This window comes from Falco naumanni, chromosome 4 (assembly GCF_017639655.2).
Source record: "Falco naumanni isolate bFalNau1 chromosome 4, bFalNau1.pat, whole genome shotgun sequence".
NCBI classification, from domain to species: Eukaryota; Metazoa; Chordata; class Aves; order Falconiformes; family Falconidae; genus Falco; species Falco naumanni.
In genome coordinates this window covers 75,982,166-76,010,034 of record NC_054057.1, presented here as the reverse complement: position 1 = coordinate 76,010,034, position 27,869 = coordinate 75,982,166, and the positions used below count along the sequence as shown (strand labels likewise).

Sequence of the window (27,869 nt, the reverse complement as noted above, 5' to 3'; positions counted from 1 at the left end):
AGGGTTTTAAAGTCCTGTCTGCATGAGTCACCTGGAATTCTCACCTTTTCCTCTTTAGAAGAGTCTGTAGTCATGTGGTTGCAGAGAAATCACGAACATAGCCTGAAAATTCAGCCCTCAAAGGCAAAGAACCACTTCTTTTGCACTTTCTAAGTTTTTGTTATTTTTTTATTCCACTGTGCAAGGGGGGGTGGACTGGATTCCTGCACCTCAGCTGCCTGGAACAGGTACCAAAGTGCCAGATATGGGGCACTTTTGGAGAACTGCACTGCACAGCGTGCCCCTCCGCAACAACAGCTGTATTCCTGACAGGATCCCAGCAGCATTCAGCTATTCACAGAGATTGCATTATAAACTAGGCAGCTTCCTCTCTTTATTAAAAAAAACCACAAATTTGCCTCTTCGCTGATGGCAAGCCAGGGGCAGCAGAAGTCACTAGCAGTGCGGTGTCTCTGCTGGGGTGCTGGCTGTTGGTCCTCCCTGCACCGGCTCAGCACGCCTGGGGAGCTCCACCAGGACCCCGTCCGTGGCTCTACCTCAGCGGCCAGCCGCAGCGAAGACTGACAGAAACAAAACCTCACTTAAGCTCCGACTCTGAGGAGAAAGACTGACAGAAACAAAACCTCAGTTAGGCTCCGACTCCGAGGAGAGGGCGGGTACAGGAGCCTGCCGGGGCGGGCCTGCTCTGCAGATGGTGCTCCAGCCCTCCCGGGGGCTGGCCGGCGCCCCTCAGAGCGGGGGGAGAGGGAAGCGCTGAACCCACCTGAGGAAAAAAACGGTTTCTCCAGGGCTAGGAGCCTCCGGCATTCGGCCGCCCGCCCCAGGGCGGGCACAAAATACCCCAAAGCCCGGTGCTACGGCCCCCAAAGCCCAGGGCTGCGGGCGGAGCGGGCTGCCGGAGTCCCCCAGCCGCGGGGCCGCTCCCGCCCTTTCTCCTCAGCAGCCTCCCGGCCGCGCGCCGGGCCGCGCGCCGCCCCGCAGGTCCTGGCAGGGCGATAAGGAGCCGGCGCGGGCGGCGGCGCGCAGAGCGGCCCGCTGCAACGGGCAGGACCCCGGCCAGGCCGGGCGACGGCGGCCCATGCTGCCTGCGGGCCGCGGCCGGCGGTGAGCGCGGGCGGCGGCGGGGGGCCGGGCCTACTGCAAGCCGCGGCGGGTCGCTGACGGTGCTGGGCCTTGCAGGTTGGCGGCGGCGCTGGCGGCGGCGCTGGGCGAAGGCGCGGAGCGGCGGCGGGAGCTGGAGCGGCGGGCGGCGCGGAGCCGGGACCTCCTGCGGCACTGGTGAGTGTGGGCCCGGCCCCTGCCGGCGGGCTGCGTAGGGAGGCCCTGGGCCGGGGAGCGGCCGGCGGGCCTTGTGTCCCGGCAGCCGTCCCGGAGGCGGCGGGGGAGGCCGAGCCCGGCGGCGGGCGGCAATGCTGGCCCTCGGCGCCCTGTTTCTCCCCCCCGTAGGGGCAGCGAGGAAGAAGAGCGGTCGCAGCCAGGCACCGGCTCCAGCGGCGGACACGGTGAGCGCTCCCCACCCGGCCTGCTGGCTCCTCGTCACACGGGCCCTGGGCCTGCCCGGGGGTGAGCCGGCTTCGGGGGCAGAAGCCCTTCCCGTGCTCTGCAGCGACTTGAAGCCCCCCTCTACTTTTTTCCTCCCACTTTCCTCCTTGGCGTTAACTTGGCTTTGTGCCATGGTAACCAAAGCCAGTGATGAAGTGTCTGCAGGCCTGACTGAGGTGTGGTGACTGTCACTTGTTGACCAAGGAGTGGTTGACTCGGGAGAACTGGCTCCTCTTGTGACTCACATCCACCCTGGGCTTTCAAGGCTTTTTGCAAGCCTGCCTGCATCCTCTAGTTTTGTGGGAGTATGGCCAAAATACCCACTGTACCATTCAGTGGGTTCAGCTTTCCTTCTGTGGCACCTGGGAAAGCAAGTTAGTTTAGAGATACATGGGGAAGATCCAGGCTTGGACCTTCTAATAAGTCTTCTCCTCTTGCAGAGAACAGGCCTTCACCCAAGGAGCTGGAGGAGCTGGAACTGCTAAACAAGGCCTTAGAGAAGGCACTGAAAGTCAGGAAAAGCATCTTGAAAACTCCATTAGAGGTCCAGGGAGCTACAGGAGAGAAATCTGTAGGTGAGGGACCTGCTTCCAAAAACGATGAAAAGCAGCAAGTGCCTGTACCTGTTGAGGATGTTTCTGAGAGCACAAAGGTGAGAGCTGTAAGCAAAAAGCCTGCCTCTTTGAAGAAACCCTCTCTATACCAGCTAAGAGCTCCTTATAGGACTGACCTAGATGTGAAAAAACTGCAAAGGAAGGCCCCAGCCAAATGTGTTTCTCAAGGTCTCAGGACAACTGGGAGCAGCTCCTCAAAAAGGGTGCATTGCAAACAAGGAAGGAGTCATAGGACAGTAGTCAGTGCTGGTGACAGAGACGTCTGTGCTCCAGCTGAACGCCAAAAGACACCTGGCTTGTCCAGATCTGTCCAGAATGAGCAGCAAAGCTTTGCTGTAGGGGATTCAGCTGGGGGAAAGAACTCTGTAGCTGTTGGCCAGCGGTTATTTGATGCAGCGAAGAAAAGTTGTGGTTTCCTGCAAGAGCCCAGCAAAAAGGAGGACCCTACAGCTGAAAGTGCGTTGGGAAGGAGCACCTCACCTCGGACAGTCACCCTGCAAGAAAAGGGGTAAGTACTGAGAGATGGGCACCTCTGTCTTATTCCGCTTGACACTGACTAGCGGACCTGTAAAGTCTGGTCTCTCCTACTGCTCTGTAGGACCTAGCTTGGTTTCACTGCTGCTCAGATTCTTCTCAAGAAGAAGGTTCCTTTACAGTTTTAGAGCCTCTATTGTGATTGAAAAAGTGTTTTTATTTTAAGGGCTTACTCTTGGATGGGTGGGACTGAAAGGCTTTTAATTAAGACTTTTGATATTTCACAGGCCCCATGACTGTTTTGGAAAGCTGTTTCTGTAGAGCTTTTTGAGCCTTGGTTTTCCTTTGAGTGCACTTCCTATTATAGCTTACTGAATTTATTTTTTTTTTTTTTTACACAATGATAATATGCAGTGCATATTATATACTTCCCCCCCCAATGCTGTTTGGAGAGATGGCATCTGGGTTTAATACTGTTCCCTTCAATTTGTAAGATGCTGCCCATGTAACTACACAGATCACTATTAACTAGAATGCAGTTGTTTCAAGTGTTTGCTGTAAGAAGATTTATTAAGTGGATGTTACTGAGATTCTGTGTGGAAAAGTGGTAAAACAATACTTAGAAGATTGGCTTTGCATTCAGACTAGTCTGCCCTGTTTAAATAATTTCTATATTCTTTTCTGTGTATTTGCTTAAAGACACAGTGATGTTCATATCTGATGCTTGCCTGCCTGTCCCTGGAAAATGTTGAGAAATAGTTCTCAGCTGCCACAACCCAACTCTTGTTTCTGTGCAGGGAGAAAATTATCACTGTATTGTGGTGTTGGAATGGACACAGAATGCTGAGTGACAGTTGCTGGAGGAACAGGAATCTGGATTCAAATGCTTATTTACTTAAAATACCAACTGTGGTCTTGCGTTCATAGTCTCCATGTGACTGACTATAACTGCCAACCCACATATTTTTGCAATAACGTGTTAGGGATTATTCTGCTTCAGGGTTAAGATACATATTCCCAGTGGAAACTGAAATGTCTCTTTCCCATTTCTTTGAGTGTCATAAGGTGCTAAGCAAAGTTGCATTGTCATGCTTAGGTATGGCAATAGAGCTGGGGTGATCTGCTTATGCTCGTGTCTGTATTGATCAGCTTCCCTGAACGTGTTGTTTCCATGTTTGTACTCTGCCTTGTCAGGGCTTTGTTCCCAGCTTCTCACCTTGGATGAACTCTGATGGCTGGCGGTGAGGTGCAGGAGCTCTCCCAAGTCAGCTCAGTGACGCTTGTGGAAATGACTGATCCTCCTTCCTTGAGGACAGGCTGAAGGCAGTGGTGGATTCAATCTCCAGGGTTGCTGACATCTTCTATTAGAGCTAAATTAATTCCAAATTTAGACAAAATGTCATTTTCTGTGTTTGAAGACATAGTTCTGCTGCTCTCAGTCAGTCAGGATTGATGCTTCTCTTGTTTTGCAGATGCCAGCTGAAGCTACCTCTTCCCTACAGGAAAGCCTATTCCAGGAATTCCAGGTAAGCCCAGCCTGATTAGTCCAGTCGAGAACTTCCCTTTACTTAAGAGCTGTGAGAGGGAGGTCAGACAGGGGAGACCTGACTGCTGTATGGGTCACAGGGAAGAGGCACTGACCCCACCGTGTGTGGGGCCTGAACTCAGAGCAGGAGTGGTCTGATACAGTGTGTCTCTGCGAAGCTGTTTCTGAGTATGTTTTCATGTTACTCTAATCACTGATGTTACTTTTGTTTTCAGAGTGCCAATCCCTGTTAATCCTGAGTTGTGAAAGTACTGGAGTGCTGTAGTTGTGGATTTAGCAGTGCTGCAGAAGTCTCTGCTGATACTGTATACTGGTTGAAGGCAGGAGACCCTGTGGGGTGTGTGCCTGTATATCCTGTGCAATGAAAGTTTCCCAACCAGTTGCTGACTTGAACTGGCTGGGGCACCTCTCTAGCTTGGAAGCACCATGGCTGTGTTAGTTTGAAGCTGATTCCTGCTGATGAACTCTTAAATAGAGCCAATTACAATGTTACTGCACTGATGGTGCGGGTGGATGAGTTTCTGGTGAACTTGGTGCTTTAGTCCATTCCCCAGCCCTCTGGAAGGGTTTCCTCCCATTTCCTTTGAGAAATCTTGCCATAATTCAGCAGATTTCTCATTATGTGTTTTTTTACAGATATTTTGCTTAAACCCTATCTTAAATCTAGCTATAGCTCCTTGTGCTACCCTCAAGAATTCCTCCTCCTCTTGGGAACTGTCATTTGTCAGACGCCAATTTGTACTTGCCCTTCAGCAAGTTGTAAAGACATGATTCCCTTAATTTTCCCTTGTAAATTGAGCCTTTCGGTATTCTAATCACTCTGATGTAATTTTACACTCTTCACTGTTACTTCCAACTCAGTGACAGATTGAAAATAACCTTTGCTGTAAAGATCCCTTATAGAGAGAATGTATCTTGCCTGATAACTTCTGTTCTTTTCTATTCCATTAACCTTGCTATTTCTTTGCATAATGTGTTTCTGAAAACTGCAGTTTCTATCATGATTTAAAAGATCCGTTTGGATGGATAGAAGGCACAAGCACGCTTGGGTTAAACAGTCATGCACTGTGTAGCTATTTTAAACTTCTTCCTGATGGCGCTCACTTATTGCGGCAGGTTTTGGGAGACTGGCTGAGATGCTCTGGCTCTTTAAAGCAGTCCTTTAAATAAAGGATGTTATGGGTTCTGCATCGGTGGGGATGTTGAATTCTGTAAGTGAAATGCACTGCTCTGGTAGTGGTATCATTTGTGTAACACTTCCTTTTAAGAACTGGACAAGGGCCTGGTCAGCTTACTCATGATGTTGTCTGTCCTTAAACCTCTATATTTTTGCGACCCTGATACTGGCATGCTGCTGTCATGATTCTTGCCAAACATGCCACTTTGTATAAAAATTAAAAAAAAAAAAAAAAAAGGATTAAAGGAGAGTCTTGAAGAAGTTTGGCATATGAAGGAATCACTGTGGTAAAAACTAGGGTGAGAATTTGTCCTGTCTGCTCTTCTTTCTGTACATATTTACTAACAGAGTAAATGTACAGAAATGCACATAGCTTACCCCTCAAGAAAGGAAGGGAAAATTTGTTGTTCCCTGTGGGATAAAAACGTAGGTAGGGTGATGCAACAAAACTAGTGAGGTGCTGCAAGTTTGCATCCTGCTTATAGAAATGTGTCATCCGTTTTCTGATGGCTGTAAATCCTTCCTGTCAGAACAAGTTGAGAAAAATAACAGATGTTTTGCAGTGTCTCTTGCTTTCTGCAAGTGTCCTTATTGGTCTAATACCAGCTTCAAAAATGAGGGGGGAACAGCTAGCAAATAAGCTGTGAAAGAGAGGGGAGAGGAAGATGCTTGTATTTGAAGCACTGGCATATTGGAGTGTCACACGTTGTGGCTCAGTGTGAGCCTGCGTACAATGGAGCATAACTTCTCCAGCTCCTGTCCCTTTTGAATTTTCAGGGCATGGAAGAGATGTCATCTCTGCCAAACAAGCGTAGAAGCAGCAGCTGCAAGGAACCGTTTTATAGAGGGGATCCAGACAACTGTATCCTTTCTCAGCTTGCCATGCCCTTCCACAAGCACGTGGTACGGTACAGCAGGCACTGGGTGCAGCCGCTCTGCAGTGTGCTCCCATCTGGCGAGAGTTATGCCTCCAATAACAGGGGTTCAAGCTGGGTCTCTAGGAATTGGTATTTTTGCCATAGTGCAGCTCTTGAGCAGTCATAAAATTGTTGATCCAGACAAACAAGGCCACAAGGCAAACATGCCATACACAGCTGTGCTGTCCTTGCCTTTCCCCTGCAATGCCACTTCACGGGCTGCTTGCCCTCTTCTGCAGCCCCCGATTCCAGCTAGCCTGGCCCGGGGCTCAGGGTAGTGCACAGAGCTGGTGGTGTGAAACCTTCCTTAAGCTGCTGCTGTTTGAGTTTTGTTCCCCGATGCCTGCCTTCAGTCCTGCAGAAATAGAGGAGGAGTTAAAGGTCCTCCAGGACATCCCCGCCCTTCTGAGTCAGCATGTGGAAGCTGAGTCTGCAGGTAAGGAGGAAAAAAGGGGGATGGAGGGGACAGAAGGTGGAATAAGGATGATTTCAGTGGGCTCCGTTTCCATGTGGTGTTGGTGTGTGCTGGACGTGAGGGACAGGAACATTCTCTGCCTAAAATGAGGGCTTGTGAACCCGAGGCCACTCTAGAAACTGGTATTCAGGAGGAAGGTTTCAGTATGCTCATGCCTGCTGGTTTTCCTCTGCTTGTCTTCTAGACCATCCCACTCTGCAAAGAGAGTATGAAAGCCTTCTAACCTTGGAGAGTTTGCAAACCACAGTTTCCCAGTGTCTGCATAAGCTGCAGCTTCTGCAAACAGGTGAGCCAGTCCCTGGTTTTGTAGTCAGGTATGAATGTGGCCAGCTGTGCTTGAACAGTAGTTTGCCATCTGTGTGCAGAAAGTGTGGATCAATGTAATTTTTCTCCTGGTTGTTTTTAATGGTGATATAACAAGTAAAAATTTTCTGGTGGCAAACAAAGCCACGGTATCTGTTTGTCACCATCTGTGTTCAGGAGAGGCTTGGGACTTTAACTGCTGCTGTTCAGGAGAGCTAGTGAGGGAGCTGTTGAGAGATAGGGAAGACTGCATGCTGTAGCTCAAGATGTCCTGATTGTGCCATGTGTGAGGAGCTTACCCTGACTAATACAATGTCATTAGTCATTCACTTTTAGGAACAGCAAGTAGATCACAAATTCTGCAAGTACAGATTTAACTTGTATATTTTTGTCTCCTGCCAATTCTTCCACTCTGGCAGCTGTGGAGTCCCAGATGAGCCTGTGCCCAGACTGCACTGGGGATGCTGGAAGCTGCTCCCCAGCCTGTATTCCTCCCAGGGGGCAGATGTGTGACAGTGCAGGCATGCTGGCTGTGCCTCTCCTTTGCTACTCCAGTTTCCAGGAGCTGAGGGACCTGTTTGCCTTGAAGCTAAAAGTCTCAATGCTGCACCAAGAAATTGCCTTACAAAAGGTGAGTCTTAAAAAGTGTTAGTGCTTCTGGAGTAGAGAAGGAAAAGGGCAACTGTGGAACAACAGCTGGTATATGTGGTCTTGGTGGGGGGGAAGCAGTGCAGCAAGCTTTCACAGTGATGTTTCTATGTTTGTGTCTCGTGTTCAAGTCCCATCAGTGCCTTGCTTGCTTTGTAGATGAATAGATGTATGTTTTTCTGTTAAGGCTAGAGTACAGTCAGGCATTTAAAGGACTCTTTCCTGGTTTTGGTTTGGTTTTTTTTTTTTTTCTTAGCTACTCTTTCAGAGTTTGGCAGCGGAGGATGTTGTTGGTAGTGCCTGAAGACCCTTTTTTGGCAGGTCTTTACAGTCCCATTAGGACACCTGCGCTCTTTTTCTCTGCTACATGACCACTGCCTAGTGAACTCTTCTGCTTTCTTTTGCTTTCCTTTTAAATCTCAAACCACTGTGCTGCTAATCTTAATGTTTACCATTCTGAGAGACTGCCTGTAAGAACACAGTAGGAGGTCAGTCTCTCCACCAGTCTAAGCAGAGTGCTTGCTGCACAGGGATAGTTTGCTCTCCTCAATGAACAGCAGCAAAGGGCAGAGAAGGTGTGTGAAGTCATGTCTACTCCTTTGACGTAACCTTTGCCATTGACCTGAATGATAGAGTCTTTGGAAAAGTAATTTTTTCTGTAAGCCACAGGAGAGTTATTCATAACTGGCCACACTCCTCCCAGTGGCTAAAGATAGATTGCAGCCTGTCTTCAAATGGGACTTTAGCACTATAATCCTGAATTATGGGTTATGATGTTTTTTATTTTTATCTCCGCAAAATGCAGTAGTAACTGAAGCCTGATGCTTTGTCAACTGACTCCATTTCCTCTGCGCTTGTATCTAAATAGGTGCTTTGTACTGGGTGAGCTCTGAGTCCCTGAAGCAGCTCTGTGCAGTTGGGTGCAGGATGAGATTCTAGGGTCAGGTGAAGTGAATGGGCTTGGTACCAAATAAATACCCTGAGAAAAGGATGTATGTATTTGTGGGCCAGGCCTGTCCATTGCCTTTCCATGGAGGAATGCCAAGAATCATAGAAAGTCCTGGTAGCTCATAGCCTGTCTCTGCTGGTGAAGGCCTGTTTCCTCTATTCTTATGCATTGGGAGTAGACCAGGCAGATGAAAAAGAGAATGGTGTCTCTCTTAGGAAGCAGAGCAATGTAGTGCTCCTTCATGTGTCAGCTTTCCCCTTAGGTAGCTTTCATGTCTGCAGCTCTTGACTCTTACTAGAGATTAGTGGCTGTGTCGTGTTTCTGTGTCTCTGTGCAGAGACTTGTAGAGAACAGGAAAGGAAACCCCCTGCAGATACTCTGTTCTGTTTGGGTCTTCCTTTATTTCCACCACTGAAAAATGCTTTGAGGGAGGTGACTAGCACATGCAGTTTGTTATCCGGTCTTCTTCTGGGAAGGCAGTGTGCACAGTAGGCTCTGTGGGTTTTTAATGTGCAAACTGCTCAGACTTCCATTAGCTGATGCCAGCTAAAAAAAAAAAAATCCCAGGCAAAATCTCCTTCTGAGCATTAATTCAAGAGTGAGGCACTAAAGGCTAACTTCTGTCCTTTGGAAGATGACCTGTGCAGAGTTTCAGTCACAGTCATAGTCCCAGAGCTTTGAGCTGTTCATGATGTTGCAGCAGGCCAGTGGGTTGTTTCACAGCGTGGACTGAGATCACAAGCTAGGCTTAATAGACCAGAGGCCAGGTTGGGGAGTGTTGGACAGCTTTAGCATCTTCTGTAGCCTGTGCTGCTGGGGGGGCATGCAGCTTTGTTCCGTTTGGGCTGGAGTTGGCCACTTATTGTCTCTCTTGGATTAATATGGCCCAGCTGGGAGGTGACAAGAACAGTCATGAGGGTTGAACTTACCTTTCAATTTACCATTGGGTGAGTAAGCACCTCGCTGTGTGGTTGCAGAGATCTTGAATAAACATCAGCTTCTTGCAACAGATGTCATCCCAGCACTGGGCCATCTTTGCAGCAGAGGCAAAGCACTGCTGTTTATCTCACTGCACTGGGTGGCTGCTGGTGTACTTGATGAGCAGAGGATGAACAACTCTGCCTTTGTTAAATATGACAAAAGAAAGTATCTGTCTATCAATTAGCCTGTTATTAGTCATACTGCTCTGGTTAGATTTCACTTTTTATGCAGCTGCTTCATTTCATGTAATTCTGAAAGTGCATGCTGGCTCTGGTGACGTGTCTTCTTTGCTCCTGCTCAGGTCATGATGGCAGAACTCCTGCCTGTCCTGGAGTCCAGGCTCTACCCGGAGACCTCTGCAGCTCAGCTGTATCGGGCGATATACACACAGCTCTGTGAGGGAGGCAGGCGATTCCCTGTGCTGGTGAGAGATGAGCTGGCAGACTGATCTGGTGGGAACCTCCTACTGACGTTAACATGGCCAGAGACAGTTTTAAGCAATAAATTTTTTCTATTAACTTTTTTACTCTGCCTGTTTGTCCAACTAAATTTCAGTGGTTTAGATTTTTTTTTTTCTTTTCTATCACTTTTATGACCTGCTAACTCTGAGGTTTTGTGAAGCCCCTTCAGGGCCTCACAGACACTGGTTTTGGATTTTCTTCCAAGGTCAGTCTCTCTGGCTAGCTCTAGATTCTTGGCTGTCGCACTGAGACGCTAGGCTTCTATATGCAGACAGTGTAGCAGGCAATAAAACATGATTTATACTGATCAGATAGCCGCAGTATGGTGGGGCACAGCCTTCCAGCACCTGAAAATACAGAGAACCTGAGCTGCTGCTTCCCTATTACTCTGTTCACCAATTGGCATGTAACCAGCGTTATAGTGGTCACTAATATTCACTGACTAACGGTGTTTTCGATGTCTTTATCCACAGCTGCCCAGGCCACGTGCAGTAGTGCCTTTTACAGAACCGCTCTGGTTTGCGGGTACCTGCTCTGATCTGGGCTGGTGCCTGGGTTGCCGTGCAGCTGCAGCAGTCCCTTCCCATCAGCCTGTCAGTCACATCACTGGCTGCTCAAGGCAGGGCCCCTTCAGGCAGCTTCATGACCCGCCAGGCTCCTTTTGTAAGGACTTAAACCTAGCCTGTAACTGAAATGTTGCTGCTATGCCATCTTACCTGGCGATCGTGCCTGAGACAAGAGTCTAAGGAGGGTTGGGCTATCTGCATTTGAGAGATGTCGGGGAACCCAGCCGCAGCAGGAGGGAGCGGGTGAAGCAGCCCAGCAGGTGGCACTCGGCCCTTTGCCGTGCTGCTGAACCTGTGCCAGTAGCTGCTGGAGGCGCAGTCTTCCAGAGGGACTAACGCAATGTCTTGCCTGGCGATAGGAAACACAGATTCTGTGGCAATTCTGACCTTGTCACCATGGGAAAATTCCACTGCAGTTCCTCCTGCATCTTAGGGTTTTGCATGTGATCCCCAAATCCCCTGGCCATCTCTATGTGACAATTAAAGCTTTAGTAGAATACTTCTGCCTGTGAGCACTTCGAAGCCCTTCTAGGCAAGGACCAATGTGTACTGCTGCTTACAACAGTTTGTATCACACTGCATCTCTTAGCTGGACTAGGACTGTTTGCTCAGGGGGATTTAGCTTTTAGCAGTGCTGACATTGCTCATCACCCGCACACCCCCTTTCTGTTTTTTTCAAGGCTGGAGTTAGTTGTTTGTCTTTTCTGAATGTTTGGCCTTTTCTGACACTCAAATTCACTAAGTCATTCACGTGATAGATGAAAATCAGCATATCTTACTTTTTTTTTTTTTAAATCGCATTGCATTCAGTTCTTTGTAGATGTTACTTTATTTCCCATGGAGTCTGCAATCAGGGCAGGAGTTTACTACCTTCTTCGCCACTGCAGTGTGTAGGAGTCCTGCATGGTCTACATCTGTATGGTTTGCGGAGAGGGGGAAACCATGCTGTGGTCAACAGTACTGGAGGCTTGCAAGGTGTTAATTAAAGGCTGCTCCTAGGAGAAGACACTGCCTCCTAAATTAACACAGTCATATGTCATGGGCATAAACATCTGCATGTTTGAATTTTGGAGATGACATTTGGTATTGTTAATTATAGTGTTGTTATCCATAACTTGTGTCTGCAAGCACTGCATGAGTCATGGAGCATCTGCTTCTTTGTGCAGAGCAGTCCAGTGTAAATTGGCAGTAACTTCACTGCCACAGCAAGGACTGTATAGGTGTGAAAGGACTGTTCAAAAGAGACTGAACCTCCCAAAATGGATTTGCAGGGGTTGTTATGAGCTCAAAAGGCAAGCTGACGCTGTAGGAGGGGTGCAGAAGGGGAGCACAGCTCCCTGCATGATGACTGACAGGTAGCTGGGTTGTTTTGTGCCTCTGGGTGCAGTGTGGTTTTATTACTCTTCCTACACCATGTGAGAAACATTTTATAACTTTCATAAATGTGTAAGTCTTTAAATCATTCGAATGACTCACTTTGCTATAGCACAAGACTTATTTGAAGAGATAAAGATTCAATAGCAACTTAACTCAGTGGTTAGGTGGTCTTTTTCATTATAAAATGTGCCGTTGTTATAGAAAGAAACTATACTGGTACGTTAAATTGAGAAGAGGAGAAAAGAAAGACAAAAGGTAGTATTTGTGGTGCCAGGGAATAGTATTACAAAAATACAGGAAACGAACACTATTTTTGGAAAGCGATAGATGATAGTAGTGTTGTGCAAACACAAGCTGAGGCAAAGCACAGTGAGGGTCAGGGAGGATTAGCAGCCCTTGTTCCTTCTTTTTCCCCTGTGGTAGAGTCTTAAAAAGGTTTTGATTTTTCACTACTGAAGGATGTGAAGCTGGGTTCCTGGGAGGAGAGAGGGCTTTTTCTTTTCTTTCCAGAATCTGTAACTTTAAGAATTTCCAACTGCTACAGTTTGTCTTTTCCACTGGCTTCTTCCTTTCCTTCCCCTCTGCAACTTCTCTGCTTACTGTGTTTTTTGCAAATACGTGTGACCAGTGGAAGGCCAGAGGCAGTGCTGCTGTTAGTGCACACGGCAACCAGTAGACCCTCTTGCAGCATTTCGCGTGCACTAGTCATCTTGGTTAGTTCTGGATGTTCATCACATAGAAACCTTCCAGGGGTTTATCCTGCAGATGTTACCAGACATGCCACCGAGCACTTGGTACAGCTCCCTCCTTGGGAGATACAGCATGTAGAGACTAAACAGTGTGGCTTTAGGGATACTCTTCATCTAAAACAGAAATAATCTGAGTCTTGCCAAGACTGGTGTGGAGGAATGTCCTGCCTCTTGCGACCTTTCTGAGGGGTCTAGCAGTGTGTGAGCAGGGATAGAGCGTGACAGCCTGTGACTTGCCGAATTGATGCATACACAGCACAAGCCGCAGGGTCCCACCCATGGGGCAAGGGCAGGAAGAACTCCCCAGCCGCCTGGGCTGGGAGCACAGGTTACAGTTTGGAGAGACAAACCCAAATTAGCTACATGAGGGACAAGGGAATTTCATCAACGAGCAGTTTAAGATGGTAAGTGTTGAACTGGGGGGAAAACTCCCAGTTCACTCTGCAGATGACAAATTTGCTGTTGGTGTTAAGTCTCCAAATGAGCTTTCTGTGAGCTCCAGAGAACAGGTTACTTAATGCTTCAGACTTGACTACGCTGTGTCTTTATTAATACCTGAATCAGCAACCTGTTGGGCAGAGTGCACTGTCATGCCAGTCTAGGGTTTCTGGGAAAAGCAATGGTGCTGTAAAACGCTGATCCAGAAAGCTTGTATTTGTAGTAGAAGTACTGGGGGGACCTATATGTCTTCCACACAACATCCTTTATTTTCCCCTACTCAAATCCAGTCTCTCCCTGAGTCACAGAATTCCGTGTGATCTTGGGATTTCCAGCTGAAGCTTTGCTGAGAAATTTTGGCTGCTTCTGATAAATCTGAAAGTGCTGTTGGGTTACATGTGAGTGCAAGCCATGCTGAGGGTAATGCAGGATGTGTAGCACTCCCCCAGACCATGCTGCTGTGTGTAACTGTCAGTACACTGTAAGCAGTGAGTTGGAAATGCTTTAATAGCCTTGTGAAAGCCAGGACAAGGGGCCAACACGGATTTTTTGCAGGCAGATGCATGTTTCTGGTCCCAAATTCTCTCGCCAGGTGGGGTCACTAAGAGGCTGTAGCAGATGGTGGATCTGCCATCAGGGGCTCTTCATTTGGTATCTGTAAACCGTCGAGTGATATTATTTCACTTGCTCATTAGCCTGCTTTTGCCCTCTGGAGCAAAACATCTTGGTTTGGTTTTGTTGGTTTGGTTTTTTTAAGCATGTACACTGGTACTAGCACAGTTAACATGTAGTTTCACTGGAAGCTTCCTAGTCCTCCTTCACTTCCATTAAAAACAGCCTCACAAAACAAAAACCCCAATCATGACTCAGTCTGACATGAAAACAATTCATTAAATAGGTATTAAAATTTCTATTATCCTCCATGCAGATCAAATGCTATTTTTGTAACATCAAAGCCACCATCCAGAAAGAAGATCTATCATCTTGGTTTTAATTTGTGAAGAAAGAAAGGCTTTAACATTGTAATCAAGAAAAAGCTATCACTTGTAAATTAATCTGAGCCTAGTTAGAAAGAAGAGAGCAGGAAGCAGTGTGCCATGTATGCCAGCATATAAAGATCTGGTAATGGGAGGGGAAAAAAAAAAATAAAAGTGAGTTTTGACCTGTAATTTCAGAAGGCGAGAAATTACAGCAGTGGGCTATTTAGGCACACAAACGGAGATGTTTGACTTATTTTTAGACAGAACAAGAAAGATAATAAGTGGATCTGGAGTTCGGATAGGAAAAGGCAAACAGAAGCAAGCTCTGAGTCAGTGGAGGAGACTGACCCTGGGGAGAAGCCTGTCTGAAATCTTACCTCCTGGTTTCTGGGACCACAAACTCACAGTTGTGTTAGGGCCTGCCGGTGAGCTATTTTTCAGCCCTTGCATGATATAGTGGGAAGCAATTCATTAGTCTCATTTTTATCTTCAGTTCAAGAAGAAAATAAGGGAAATATAACGTGCATGTTCACGTCAGTAAGACTTTGACGTGGGGTTGCCTTACACACTGCAAATGAAGTCGCATTGTAAGCGATGTTGCAGTGCACCTCTAGCACCTCATCATCCTCTTTCCTCTTATTAAAACTATTGTACCACATCTGTTGATGCAGCTGGCACAGCTTTGGAATTTGGAGAAGTGCATTATTTGAGGATCTCACCCTTTTGGGTCTTTTTTTCTGCTTCAGGTTCTAAATTTCAGAATATAAAACACTTTTTTTTGAGGTGAAATCTCTCATAGGATGTGTTTGCAGTAAATCTTGCTTTTGAAATTGTTGGGCAGCTCTGTGCCATCGTGTGAGCTGAAAGGCATCTGCAGTTGTCACTGCCTCCAGGAGGAACTGATTATTCAGTACCAACCAGATACACGATGCACAGAAGGAGAGAGCACAAGAACGATAGAGTTAAAAAAAAAAAAAAAAGCCCACAAATACAGAAAACTACCTTTAAAAAAATTGAAACCATCAATAGTCTACAGTGCTCTAATTACAATTGTGTGCTGGCTGCATAATGGGACAGAATTCAAGGTACTGGATGCAGGGATGAATCAGGTGTAGGGTTTTTTTTATATTTTAACAAGTTTGGGCATATAAACAGACTTAAACACAACCATGTGTTTCTGTGAGCCTGGAAGGCTCACTTTAATGTCATTTGCCAAATTTTCTAAATCCTTGCACAACCATTATCAATCTTAACTACCTGGTTTTGTCTGATATTAAATGGTGTTTTGTCAGGACCCACTGCTGCACTGTTCTGGAGTCTTCTTGAGGGTGACAAAGCTCTTGGCAGTGATTGTGCTGTCCTTGCAAAAGCAAACCCACCAGATTTAATGGAGTTGTTTGAATGAACCAACTATTAACGATTTGAATTGTATATGGCTACGTCTGCCTCCTAGCAGCGAGTGCCACAGTCTCCATTTATAGAGAGTAATTCAGAGTGTTGCTGATGACAATGCATGTGGCATGATTTTGTATTGTGGGGTTTTTTTAAAAAAACATTAATGATGGTGAAATAGCTTATTCTAGCGTACTAGACTTATTTTTTATCTGTGAGCCTTAAAACTAGTGTGGATGCCCTATGAGTGAGACTAAGTGCCTTGTCCAGCTTTCCAGGCAGCGCCTGGCCATGCATGAGTATCCGGACCATCTTCTCTGGGGGCAGAGGGCATCAACGAAGTTGCTGTGGATCAGCTTTTCTTCTAATTACCAGTTCTTTCCTGTTTCTGCATCATACCTGCATCTCAGTATTGTTTGTGTTGAGTATCTGCTGTGGTCTAACGTGGGACAGTCAGCTGACGGGTGACGAGAGGAGCAGCAGGAGGTGCAAAGGGAGGTCTGTGCGTGCTCAGCCTGCACCAGCGTTGCGCAGTGCTGGGCAGGAATGTAGCTACCGCCGGGTGGGTGATGTAATAATTCCTTTCCATCTGCTGCTATCTATATTTGAATCCACAGGAAATCATCCTTCTTGTAAGACACATGAATCTCTAATTTCAAAAGCTGTCCCCGTGTTGGAAGTTCCTCTGGCAGGTTGGCAGTGGTTTCCTCCCCTGTGCTGAGGGGTCGGTGCTGGGAGATGCTCCAGTGGGGCTCACCATGCAGCGTAATGCCACGGACCCAAAATAGCAGGGCGATGTCACCTAGCAACTTGTCACCGTTGCAGAAGTCTTTGTTGGAGTGGATCAAGGTGACACTTGGCTGCTATTTTCAGACTCACACTTCCTGATGGCTGTTGCTGCTTTATTTTACTTTCTTTTTTGTCCTTTTCCTGAATCATAGACCTGGAAAATACATCTTAGGTCACTAGCACACTCAAGATTGTGCCTACTGATATATTTTGCTGCCTATTTTCCAGTTTTACATGGCACGCAGCAACTTAAAACGGACTCTGAGAGGCCACCTGTGCTTCCTGACTGAAGCTTTCCTGCTGCGTGAGGAGTTTCTTCCCTGCTCTTTATCTTAAAATTAATGGAGCTACTCAAAACCTAACGCTGTTTTTGCGGGGTTGTTTCCACAGCCAGATGCTGCGCAGGCGCTGCAGCATGGAGCAGCTCCGGCTCGGAGCAGGCACCATGCCCTGCCAGTGCTGGGAGGGGGCTGCACCCCCCTGCATGGCCGTCGCCTCTGGTAAACCCAGATGTCACAGTTCCCTCTCCCACCTCATTCCTCCTTTCCTCTGAGCCTGCAGCCTTTTAGCACTTAAGATCTGCCCCTCTGTATTTAGGCAACTCCTGCCAGCCTGCAGGATGGGTCTGGCCCAAGGCTGTATTTAACGCTATGTTAAACCTGTTCAAGTTGTGGCCGAGAGCTCGGGAGAGCCGCAGTCCCCGGTTTGGACCACCTGTGGCAACGGGCCACATGGCTGTTGGTGCTGAATTCACCCACTCGTTTCACTGCAACTCTTCATTGCAGTCAAAGTTTGTTTATTATGAGGGATAGTTGTGCAATAAATATTCGGTATTTCTTGCCCTAGTCTTCATCTAACATGTGGCTCTTGCATGAACTGCACCGTACCAGCCAAATAAAAGCAGAATTATTAATTTCCTCACAAAGCCACAGGAAGAAAAAACAATTTGTGGGAATGTCTTAGTTCTTACAAACTACTGGGGGGTTGCTTTTTGTGTGTTTTACAGTTCTTCTGTGTGATAAGTCAATGCATGTAGTCTGTCGGTATTTAGTGTTTAAATGAGTGAGGGTCACTTCAGAGCACACTTCTCACAGGCTCTAGGGCTGCCACTTGCTGGATTTCTACAGCTTGAACCCCGGGATATTGAGCTGCGTCTCTCAAAAACGAGAAACGAGGTGGGCACGTGTGAGTAACTTACATCCCTGCACTAGTCAAAGATGTGAACTGTGTAACAGATACGATCTTTGATTATCTTTGCCCAGGCGTTGTTTGCCCAAAGATATGTTGTTTTCTGTCCTTGTTTCCAGCCCTATTACCTTCTAGTTTCTGGAAAAAATAAGGCATAATTTCATCATCTACAAACCCTTTCTTCTACACAGTGGAATAGCTCCAGGGTGGAGGTGTCGGCCGTGCTGGGCAGCTGGTGTGTGCGGAGGTGACGGGTTGTGTGTGGTGAAGCCGTGAGCAGAGCAAGCAGAGTGTGGGTGTCTCTGCATCCTGGCCCTGCATTCTTTACTTTATCATTTCCGTGTCATCTACAAATTATTTTGGTGCTCTGACATCTACTTTGAAAAGTCAAGCGTCTCTGGTTACCCACGTGATTATGGATCCCCACCATAGAACTTTTTCCTCCTGCCCCAGCACTGGGCTCTGAGTGCCGGGGCATGTGGATCACCTCCCACAGCTTGCTCCTCCCAGGCTTCCCTGGCGGTGGTCAGCATCATATTAGATCCTGGGCTTTCTTACTTCAAAAATGGAGTAATAAATCTGTTTTAGAGGGATTCTGGGTTCCTCATCCTTTTTCACTTCCACTGTTTCCCTCCTAGGAATGTGGGTTTCTTGCTCCAAACACTGTTTCCATCGCCTACCAAAGCAATTAACCTTCCGTGCTCTTTTTCTGTTCCTCTTAAACACAAGTTTCACTTTCCAGGTTTTTCTTTCCTTCCTGCAGCTCTTTGCTGTAGCCCTGAGAGCCAGGCTGCAAGGCCTCTCCCCCCTCGGTGGGGATGCAGCCCTGCTCCAGCCAGCATCCCGGGCAGCATCCCCGCTGCAGGGAGAGCTGCTGCCGCCCCATCCATCACCCGGACAGGGCAGCAGAGCCCTTGGGGGGTGGGGGTGTAGGGGGGTGCCATCCATCTCGGCTCTTGAGACGTGACTCATCCAGTCCCAGCTGTGCTTTTCTCTCCTCCTGTGGGAAGAGGGAGGAGGACACACGCAAGTCTCTATTTCTGCTGTGAAAATTACACCCTCACGTTAGTCGCAGAAGAAGGAGCGTGGAGAAGGAGCTGGGCGCCCAGGCGGAGGGGCCCGTCAGCCCCACTGAAGGGGGAAGATTCAGTGCCCAAAAAAATGGGCTCATACCATGCAGCCCAACCTGAAGCCTCTTACTCTCTCCTTTAGTATATTTATGACCTTTACAGATACTCACTGCGAAATGGGAGATAGGTTTGCCTGAATCCAGCCTCTTTGAGGGGAGAAAGGCAATGTTGTCCAGCTGCTTTCTACATGTGGCTGTGAGAAGCTTCCTGGAGGTGATCCCATCCCTGTGCAGGGCTGTCCCGGTCCTGCTAAGGCTTTTTGCTTTTCCTTTCAAAGCAGTGGCAAAGCCAGGGTGGCTTAGTGGTGTGCACCTCTGCTGTCTGCTCTTTCAGTACTTAAAGAACAGGTTTATTTTGAACCATCTCTGGGGTTTTATTTAGAGGGTCCTCCACTGGACGTGCCGGCAGTGCTGCCTGCTGCTTCCTTGGAAACACTGTCTGGTGAGCTACGTCTCAGTGTATATATGGAGGACTTGATACATGGATGTACACATGCATATGTATGTGAATGTATACAGTTTTACTCCTGCGTAATTTTAAGCAGCTGCTAACACGTTAGCAGGTGCAGTGGTTTGCAGCAATGCAGGAGATGCACAGGGTTGCTATAGCAGGATCACAGCAGTGTTGCCGAGTCAAATATTCAAATTCATCACGTATCAGAACTTCAGGCATGCTAAAGCATCGTGTTTTTCTGACCAGTTGGAGCTCGGTTTTGTCACCTCCTGCTTTTTCAAGGCTATTCACTGCTCTTCAGCACCACTTAAAAAAACCCTCCTACAGGTGTCAGCCAACTAATGCTGTCATGCTTTGATGGAGGCCATGAGTCCTTCCCAACCTGGTGAGTGGAGGCTGGAGCTGTGGGGATACTGTTGCAGGGTAGGACCAGCTAGGGCAGGCTGAGTGGGTAGCAGCATCTTCTCGGGGGGCTAGAGCTGTATTCAGGGGCGTCATCACATCACCAGTTTCTTGAGAAGCACTTTGGAAAGTGGCCAGCTGCCAGGTATGTCACTGGCATATTTTCGTCCAGACCCTGCTCTCAGCAACAGCTGCACTATTTTAGCTGAAATTTCCTTCAAAGATTCAACTTCGGGTAGATATTCAGCACAGAAGATTTAAGCCTGAACAGTTTCAAGTCTGACGAAGCTTCACAACACTGAAGATGGAGCTTGTAATGGGAAGTACCAGCCTTAAGAAGGCAGGGTTTGGTCCTTGTTGCTCAAAGGGTGTTGACTCATGGGGTTGTGCTGCTTCTCCTCCGTTCTAATGAGCAATTGGGAGAATAAATAACAAAAGTCAGTTTGCGGAGCACGGTGTGCTGCACGTCTAACTTACCAGTAGCCATTTTCCCAGTGCTATTGATTTGCAAAGCCAGAACCTCTGTGCTCAGGTCGCTGGTGCCCTGCAGCTGGCTGCCTTGGGCAATACCATGGGAGCTCAAAGCCTCACTAAAATCTGGGAATTTATCTGACACTTGATAAACCTCCGCTTTTGTTATTTATAGATGTTAGCTAAGAAACTAGGGGCAAGGAGAAGTCCCAGGGCTCTTGCAGACCAGCCACCTCCCTTCTCATGCTGACAGGTCTCATGCAGCTTTCCAGATCAAGCCTGGAGAGGTGCAAAGGCTGATTCAAACCAGCTTTATTCTCCCCCTGCCCTGGAGTAGTGTGAATTCCCCAGGGGTGGTGTAGGGAAGAGCAGTGCCCACAAAAAAAGGCTGATAATGTTCCGTGTCTGCACTAATGTCCAAACCTCCCCTTTCCTGAGTTAGTCCCATCAGCTCTGCTGCTTCTTTTCACGTTCCCGCAGGGCCGCTCTGCCACTGCACAGCTCTGCTTCTGCTGTGATGTGGATTTTCTCCCTTATTTTTGGCTTCTTCTCAGTTGATGCAGAAACCCTGCTGGGCCCCATCAGCTTGGGGGAAGCTGTGACCTGGGAAAGGCTCCAGGTCTCTTACGTTTGCTGCGATAGCTCATTCCTTTCCTCTTTCCTTCAGGAAAACCAACTAAAAAACCCAAAACAACCAGCATGGGAGAAGCGAGTGGAGATGGGAACTGTTTGTGTCAGCTCCGGTCTCCCTGTCTGCCTGATCCGCTCATGGGAAAGGTGGTACAAAAAGGTTTTGCCCACAACAAAATAAGTCTCTCCTGGTAATCAGAGCTGGGCAGGAGGCTTTTGTGCTCAGCACTCTCCAGGCTGTTTGTACTTCCATCCCCTCCACCTCCTCCCTGCCCAGGAGCCCCGGGCAGCGGCATCGCACCTGCTGCGGCTGCTGCTGCAACTGCGTGATTCCGCGCCGGAGCAGCTGCGGAGCCGCGTTACCTGCCGGTGCCTGGTGTTGCTGTTCGGTTCATCTCGGTAGTCACGGTTTGGGCACGGGGGGGTGGGAGCGACGAGCGCGGTACCCGGTGCCCGGGCGGCCCCAGGCGGCCCCGCAGCCCGGCCCGCAGCGCGCCGGCTCCCCCTCGCCCCGGGCCGTTAGCGCCGTGCCCCCCGGGCTGGGCAGCGACCACCCCGGCTCCCGAATCCTCCCCTGCCTCAGCTCCAGCCCCTTTCCTCCCAGGTCCCCTGGCTGGTCACCCTACGTCCTGGCAGCGTCCCCCCACGCCGGGGGGTCTCGGCCTCGAGCCAGCCGCGGGCTCCCCGTGCGGGCCACCCAAGCCCTGGGGCAGGGGACATAGCTGCCGGAGGGTGACACAGGGAGAGCAGCTCGGAAGGAGGCGAGGCCGCTGGCACTGCCCGGGGAGGGGGCGGCGGGGCGGCTGAAGCCCCCCTACCCGTCCCCGCTGGGCTGGGCTGCCCGGGGGCTGCCGGCAGCAGCGTGACCCTGGGGGGGCTGCGGGGGGCGGCCGGGCCAGCTGCCCTGCCCAGCGCTGCCCGCCCTCGGCCGGCCCGGGCAGATGCGAAGCGCGAACGGGCGCCGGGCGGTGCCGCTCGGGGCCCGAAGGAGTTAACGGCGGCGGGGCCGGGCCGCCCTCCCACCGGCATGAGCTCACCCGCCGCCGCCAATCCCCGCGCCGGGCCCCGCGCTCCCCGCTGGCTCCGGCAGCAAAAGAGCCGGGAGCCGGAGCCTGCGGCGAGAGCAGCGGCCGCCGCGCCCCCGGCCCGGGGCAGCCCGAGCCCCCGGCCCCAGCCATGTAGGCGCCGGCCCCATCCCGGCACCGGTGGCCCGTAGGCACGGCCCCCCCCAGCGCTGCGTCCGGCGCCGGCCGGGCCGGGGGTCCCTCGCCAACATGATGGGCTGCAAGTCCAACTCGCTCACTTGCCTGCAGGGAGGGAAGCCCGGGCTGCCGCTGGCCGCGGCCACCGACTCCACCGCCACGCTCAACAAGCTGGCCCTGGCCACGGGCGGGACCGAGAAGTCCTGGTACCGCTGCATCTTCCCCTTCGGCATCGTCTCCGTGGTCATCGGCGTAGCAGCGACGTGCATCACCTTCACCATCAATGGCCCGCAGATGGACATCGCTAAGGTGGTCTCGGTGGCCACCTTGATTTTCGGGGTGGGCCTGTTGGTGGCCGCCTACGTGTGCTGGCGGGCCAAGTGGGAGAGGCAGCGGAGGCGGCAGCGCCAGGAGCCGGTCTCCGTGGAGCAGGGAGCCCTATGACCCGGGCCGGGGGCAGACTCTGCTCCGCCCGGAGCCCCCTGCTTCCCCCCGCACCCGGCGCCCCGCGGCGCAGCGGTGGCAGCACCGGCTTCGTCGCACCCCAGGACGCCCGGCCCCGCCGCCCCGCACCGAGCCTCGCCGGCGCCCCGGCCCCCCCCGCCCGCCCGGGCCCGGCACGGAACCAGCGCGGAGCCCACGGAGCGTGTCACCCTGCGGGGACCCGGGTCCGCCCCCGCCCCGCAGCCAGCCCGGTGCCGGGACCCCCCCGCGCGGCGTCGGAAGGAACCGGGACCACCTCTGTCCCTTCCCCGGCCGCGAGGACCCCTGTGGGTCTGGGCAAAGGGACTTTCAGAAGGACAACTGGGGAGATGCGGGGGGCTGGGCGCGGGGGGGCTGTCGGGAGGCAGCGGGAGGTGCGGGAGCCCCGGGGGCAGCACGGGGGGCAAGGGGGGGTCGGGAGCCGAACATAGCCCGGGGGGCGCGGGGAGCGCAGGGGCTGTTGGGGGTGCGGTGCGGGGTGCTGAACGGCGAGGGGGGCGCACCGGGCTTGTTCCGTCACCGTGCGGGAGAGCCAGCCCGATGGCATCCCGGGGGACAGGTCCCCTCCGTGAGGGGGTCCCTCTGCCTGGGGCGCCCAGGGACATCCCCCGGCTAGGGGCGTCCGACAGCAATTCTGTCACCGGAGAAGGAGCTGGAGTTGCGTTAAGAAGGAGCAAATACATTTTTACCACTTTTTTGGAAACAAAGTGCCTGCTCCCATTCTTTGAGTTTAGCTTCTGAGCTCTTTCTTTACCCGAAAAAATAAGCACGAGGCGTGGGCACCGGGGTCCCTCTCCGGCAGCTCCCAGAGCAGCACGGCCGCTCCGTGGCCACGCTGCTCCCTGCCCCGGCGGCCCCGCACCCAGAGGGGCCCCCCAAAACCAGCCCCTCCCGGCTCCTGTGCGATGGGCACCCGTGCCAAGAGCTACAGAGAGCAGCCGCGCTCCCGGCCGCTCGGCAGCCGGAGGCCTTCCATGCATGGCAGAAGGGAGTGAGTAAGACCAAAAGCCACAAGCGGGGGGGCATGCAGGAGCAAAGTGTGGGGGCTCGGGACCCCCACGAGCATGCCATGCCACATGCCACCCGCCCTCCCAGCAGCTCTGTCCCCACTGGTTCTGCCTCCATAATTAAATCACACTCCGCTGCCGGGAGGAAGCCCTGGGAGCTGCTGCTTGCTGCAGCACGCATGGCTAGGAGCCATCGTGCCTGGGATACTGGGATACTGGGACTTAGAGTCCCAGTCCTGCAAAGTGAGGTTCAAACACCCACGGAGTCTGGGAGGTTTAGAGACGCTTCCAGCCCCAGCTCTGACCGAAGCTTTCCTTCCACGAGCGATCAGGAGGTGGGGCGGCGTTACAGAGACCAGCTCGGCTCTGCAGCGGGTGATGAGTTTAGCAGGCGTCAAGCCCGGGCTGTTCTTTGGAAGCTTGATCGTTGCTTCGGGGTGTTTGTGTAGCTGAAGTTTGCAGTTTCAGCCTATCTCGGGACAAGCAAAGTGGTGGTTTCCAGCCATGGGGTGCTCAGTGATGTGTGTCGTCAGGGATGCTCAGCAAAGCGCTCCTGTATTGACAGTTTGAGGTGCCAGCTCATTATTATTATTATTATTATTACAATTTTTATTTCCTTCTTCTTGCTATAATACTTCAGCAAACAGGCTTGTGGCTGCCTGCAAATTCCTCTGCTCTCACTTTGCTCCTCACCACTGCCTGAAGCCACCAGTCTGGCTATAAATTTATCTCCCTTTTCAAGTGCTCAGCCCTTCTCCCCCAGCACTGCAAAGCAAATCCCATCTGAACAGGCTGTACCTGAGGAAAGCCTTGCCAGCCAGCCCAAAATTTCTGGCATCAGGCCCATTACATCTCACACTTTTTTCATCCTGAAATCCGGTTCCCTGGAGCTGGATTGCCTTGCTCCCTGTGCCCAGAGAGCTTGCTGAGCCCATCCCAGAGAGAGCCTGGATGAGCTGGAGTGCCATCCCTGCCCAGTCCTGAGCTAAAAAGTCTGATGCAGGCTGATCTTTTCTTCTGTTTCTGTTAAAAGCTTTATAGAATTTGATTTCTGGTGTAAGATGTACACATGCAAAATCCCTCCTGCTGTCTGCAATGGTTTTATATCTGTGAACGGACTCTGGTAAGCTCCCCCGCAGGACTGTGACCATGCAAGTACTGGCTGAAGGGCAAGTCCTAGAGAAATTCATCTCCTTAAAGAGCACTGAGTGTTTTTTTGGGGCTGCAGGAATAGATGGCTGGGACAGTTACACCCTGTTCAGCAAAGAAGCCAGAAGGAGGAAGAGAAAAGGACCTGCATGGTCAGTCACTCACAGAGCACCGCACCCAGGGATCCAAAACTTGCCACCCTGCTGACAGCACCCCGTGTTGCTCTTCCTTGGGCAGCGTGCAGGAGGGAGCTGATGGCTCTCTGTTTGCTGGCAGACAACACCGCCATCTCACCCTTGTCCTCAAGTCCCCACTGGTGGCATTGCAGATGTGTGGGAGCTTCCTGGCTGTTCCCTTCCCTGTGCAAGCTGGAGAGGCTCCAGAAAGCATCCCACCCAGGCATCCCACTGCGCACCAAGACGCTGTTCCGTGGGGTGCAGCAGCTGACAGTCACCCTCCACTCTGGGTGCCTGGGCCCTGGGTGCCCATGGCAGGGCGAAAGGCTGGGTCTCCCACCCGCACACCGTGGTGGGGAAAGGTGGCTCACTCGCGTGCCTTGTTGCCCAGACCCCGTGGCTGAGGTGTTGGAGCAGAAGCTCTCGGTGCGCAGCTGCAGCACAGCCAGCCAGAGCCGTCTGTCTCCAGGAGCGGGGAAGCGCCCTGGGAAGGCAGTGCCGCAGCTGTCTTGTTGCAATCTGGAGCTAAGAGACGGCTTTTATCTTTCGTAGGTGATCAGAACCAAAAATTAATAAACCTGTAAAGCTCACTTGAACACCAGTCTTTGCCTGCTTTGCTGCCTACCCTCCCAGGTGCCCTGCCTGGCCGTGCCACCCCACATAGTGCTGCTTGCTGGAGACTTGCACCCTGCCAGAGACCCCCGCTCCCCTGGCAGGTGTTATTTGGGGAGGAAAGATGGTTCAAAGGCTGTGCCAAGATGCTTGCTTCCCAAAGTCATGCCTCAATATAACCTGCCTCTTGCATCCCACCCATCAGAGGCTGCTCTTCCGGTGTAATGGGAACATTCCCTTACCCTAAGGATCCTAAGCTTGCCTCCAGTGACAGCCTCCCCAAGGCTTTCTTCATAACAACAATTCATCCCCGCTAATGTGTTCAGCTTTTGTGACAGCAACATGCCCTGTTTCTGCCAGATCCACCCAACCCCCCTTTCAACAGTAACCAGGCTTAAAAGGAAAAGCACAAATTTTATTGCATCAAAGTGAAGGGTTAAAAATTGTTACTACCAGATTGGGAATCGTTACAAAGGGGAAACTTAAAAATAAAAATATGCATCCTTAAAATAAATCTGACATTGGTTTCTTATCTGAGCTGACATGTCAGTCTGCTCCGGCTGCCTAGGTTTAGCTGCCAGCAGCAGAGATGGAGCTCTCTGGGCTCTGAGCTAGAGTCTTCCCAGTATACCCAGTCTCCAGTCCTCACTGGGACGGTGGCAACTCCTATTTCCTACTCTTTCTGCGGAGGCTGAAGTCCTGAGCCCTTCAGAAACAGTGACAGAGGGACAGCCAGAGAGAGACTATTTTCTGGGCTGCTGCAGGACCCCAGCACATCTGATGGAGGAATGAAGCCACAACAACATCACCTTGCCAGTGAGGTGGTCGGTGGTGGAGCTGAGTCTAACACGGAGGCTGGGTGCCTGCCGGTTTCCCCGTGACAGGGGACATCCCCATGTGATGTTCGGGCAGTGGGGTGGGTGCAGACATCGCCTTCCCCGTGGGGACCTGCAGCTTTCCCACTGGCTGGCTGCTGCGGCAGGGAAGGACCTGGCCAGCTGGCTCCTGGGCAAAAGAACAAGACTTTGGGCTGGGGCACGGACCACAGGTCTGCCCACATGCCGTCGACCCGGGATGCGCCGTGTCCCCGCTCCTGGCGGTGCTGCTGGCTCTCTGCCAGGGCCCAGCTGCAGCCAGAGGAGGAGGTAACCCCTGCCCATGCATGGCTGCGGGGCTGTGCTGCACCTGGGCACCCTAAAAAAAGACAGGCATTGCAGCTCCCTAAACAAGTCCATACAGATTAGAAAATACATTTATTTTTGCTTCTTCTCCAGAAGTCAGCTGGGCCTGGAAATTCCTAGGTCCAAGAAGCAAAGCTGCTCTCCCAGCCAGCAGCAGAGGTCCCAGCAAGCCATGGCCCTGCACGGCTCGCAGGCCGGCCTGATGCACTGGTGAGGGTCCCACTGCCCCAGCCAGGAGCAGGGAAGCCTGCACAGCCAGAGACTTTCATCCTTACCAGAATCCACCACAGCAAAACGGTGCCCGGCACCATTCCCTGCACTTTAAAAACAAGTCCACGTGCGCGGGGAGGTGCAGAACGGCCAAGCACGGCTACTTGGCTCTGGTCCAAAGCTGCCAGCAAAACAGTGAGTAACTCCTAGACAGCTGGGCTGAATTCATGGCTAATAAACTCGTTTATTTACTCCCCTTACATTTGTTATTTTTTTGAAGGGATGGAAATGCAAATGGAAATTTTAGCAGCTCTTTTTCCTAGCTGTGTGTGGAAAACTCTGTTTTCCCAGGCAAGGACAAGGGGCTGAATGCCAGGCACCAAGTTGGCTCTGGGGACAGACTTTTGGAAACATGAAAATTACCAATAGACCATCTAACCCAGCATCCCCCTCCCCAGGGGAATTGCTTTAGTGTTGCTTTAGGAATCCCCAAACAGACAATTACAGAATATTTTGCTCTTACAGGAAGGTTTTTTTCCAAATAAACGCAGTTTTTTCTGAAGTCTGTGTGCTTGGAAGACTTACTGTCACAGAAATATCGCCGCACACCAGGACTGTTTCCATGCTGGCAGCGATGCCCCAGCCAACTTCTAATTTTAAGATACAATTCTGCTGTCTTTTTACTCAAAATAAAAAGACACTGGTGCCCAGCGGGCAGTGCTGAGGAGGAAGCCTTTGCAAGCATGCTCGTACTCAGTGGGAGGAAGAAGATGGCTCCGATACGTGATGGCTGAGATGCAGGAGGACAAACAAAATGCATGTTCCCCACTGCCCTCTCCTCCTTGTGATCACAACAACTGCCCTGCGCCGTGCTCGATCTGTCCTACCCAGTGAGATGCAAAATGCATCTTTCCTGAATCTGTGCATATGCAGCTGGTGGAGGTGGAAGACAATTATAAAAGGTTATCATTCTCTCTCATTGATCTTGTGAAAACCAGGTACCAAACAGCATTATGTCATGAAATACATATAAAAGACTATAAATACCGTGACATTATCAAGGTAAAATGCCAGAGACCATTACATCGTTATGGCTTTTTGCTGGACTAAAATCAGTTTCCATTAGAGGCACAGGTGGCTGTGGTGCCTCTCCATCCCCTCACACTTACAGAGAGCTGTTCCTGCATTCTGAGCTAC

At 50.8% G+C, this 27,869-nt stretch overlaps 1 protein-coding gene across 1 annotated transcript in view; it reads left to right on the top strand.

Moving 5' to 3' along the window:
• TEDC2 (tubulin epsilon and delta complex 2) overlaps positions 1–25,265 on the top strand; it is an 89,923-nt gene extending 64,658 nt beyond the window's left edge. Inside the window, exons 2-11 of the mRNA XM_040590473.1 lie at positions 944–1,104; positions 1,180–1,278; positions 1,447–1,502; positions 1,983–2,664; positions 4,103–4,156; positions 6,131–6,215; positions 6,598–6,706; positions 6,930–7,031; positions 7,468–7,679; positions 21,966–25,265. Coding sequence (XP_040446407.1) covers positions 944–1,104; positions 1,180–1,278; positions 1,447–1,502; positions 1,983–2,664; positions 4,103–4,156; positions 6,131–6,215; positions 6,598–6,706; positions 6,930–7,031; positions 7,468–7,679; positions 21,966–22,298 — 1,893 coding nt within the window. The 3' untranslated portion in view covers positions 22,299–25,265. The remainder of the gene's footprint in view (positions 1–943; positions 1,105–1,179; positions 1,279–1,446; positions 1,503–1,982; positions 2,665–4,102; positions 4,157–6,130; positions 6,216–6,597; positions 6,707–6,929; positions 7,032–7,467; positions 7,680–21,965) is intronic.
• The last annotated feature ends 2,604 nt before the right edge of the window (positions 25,266–27,869 follow it).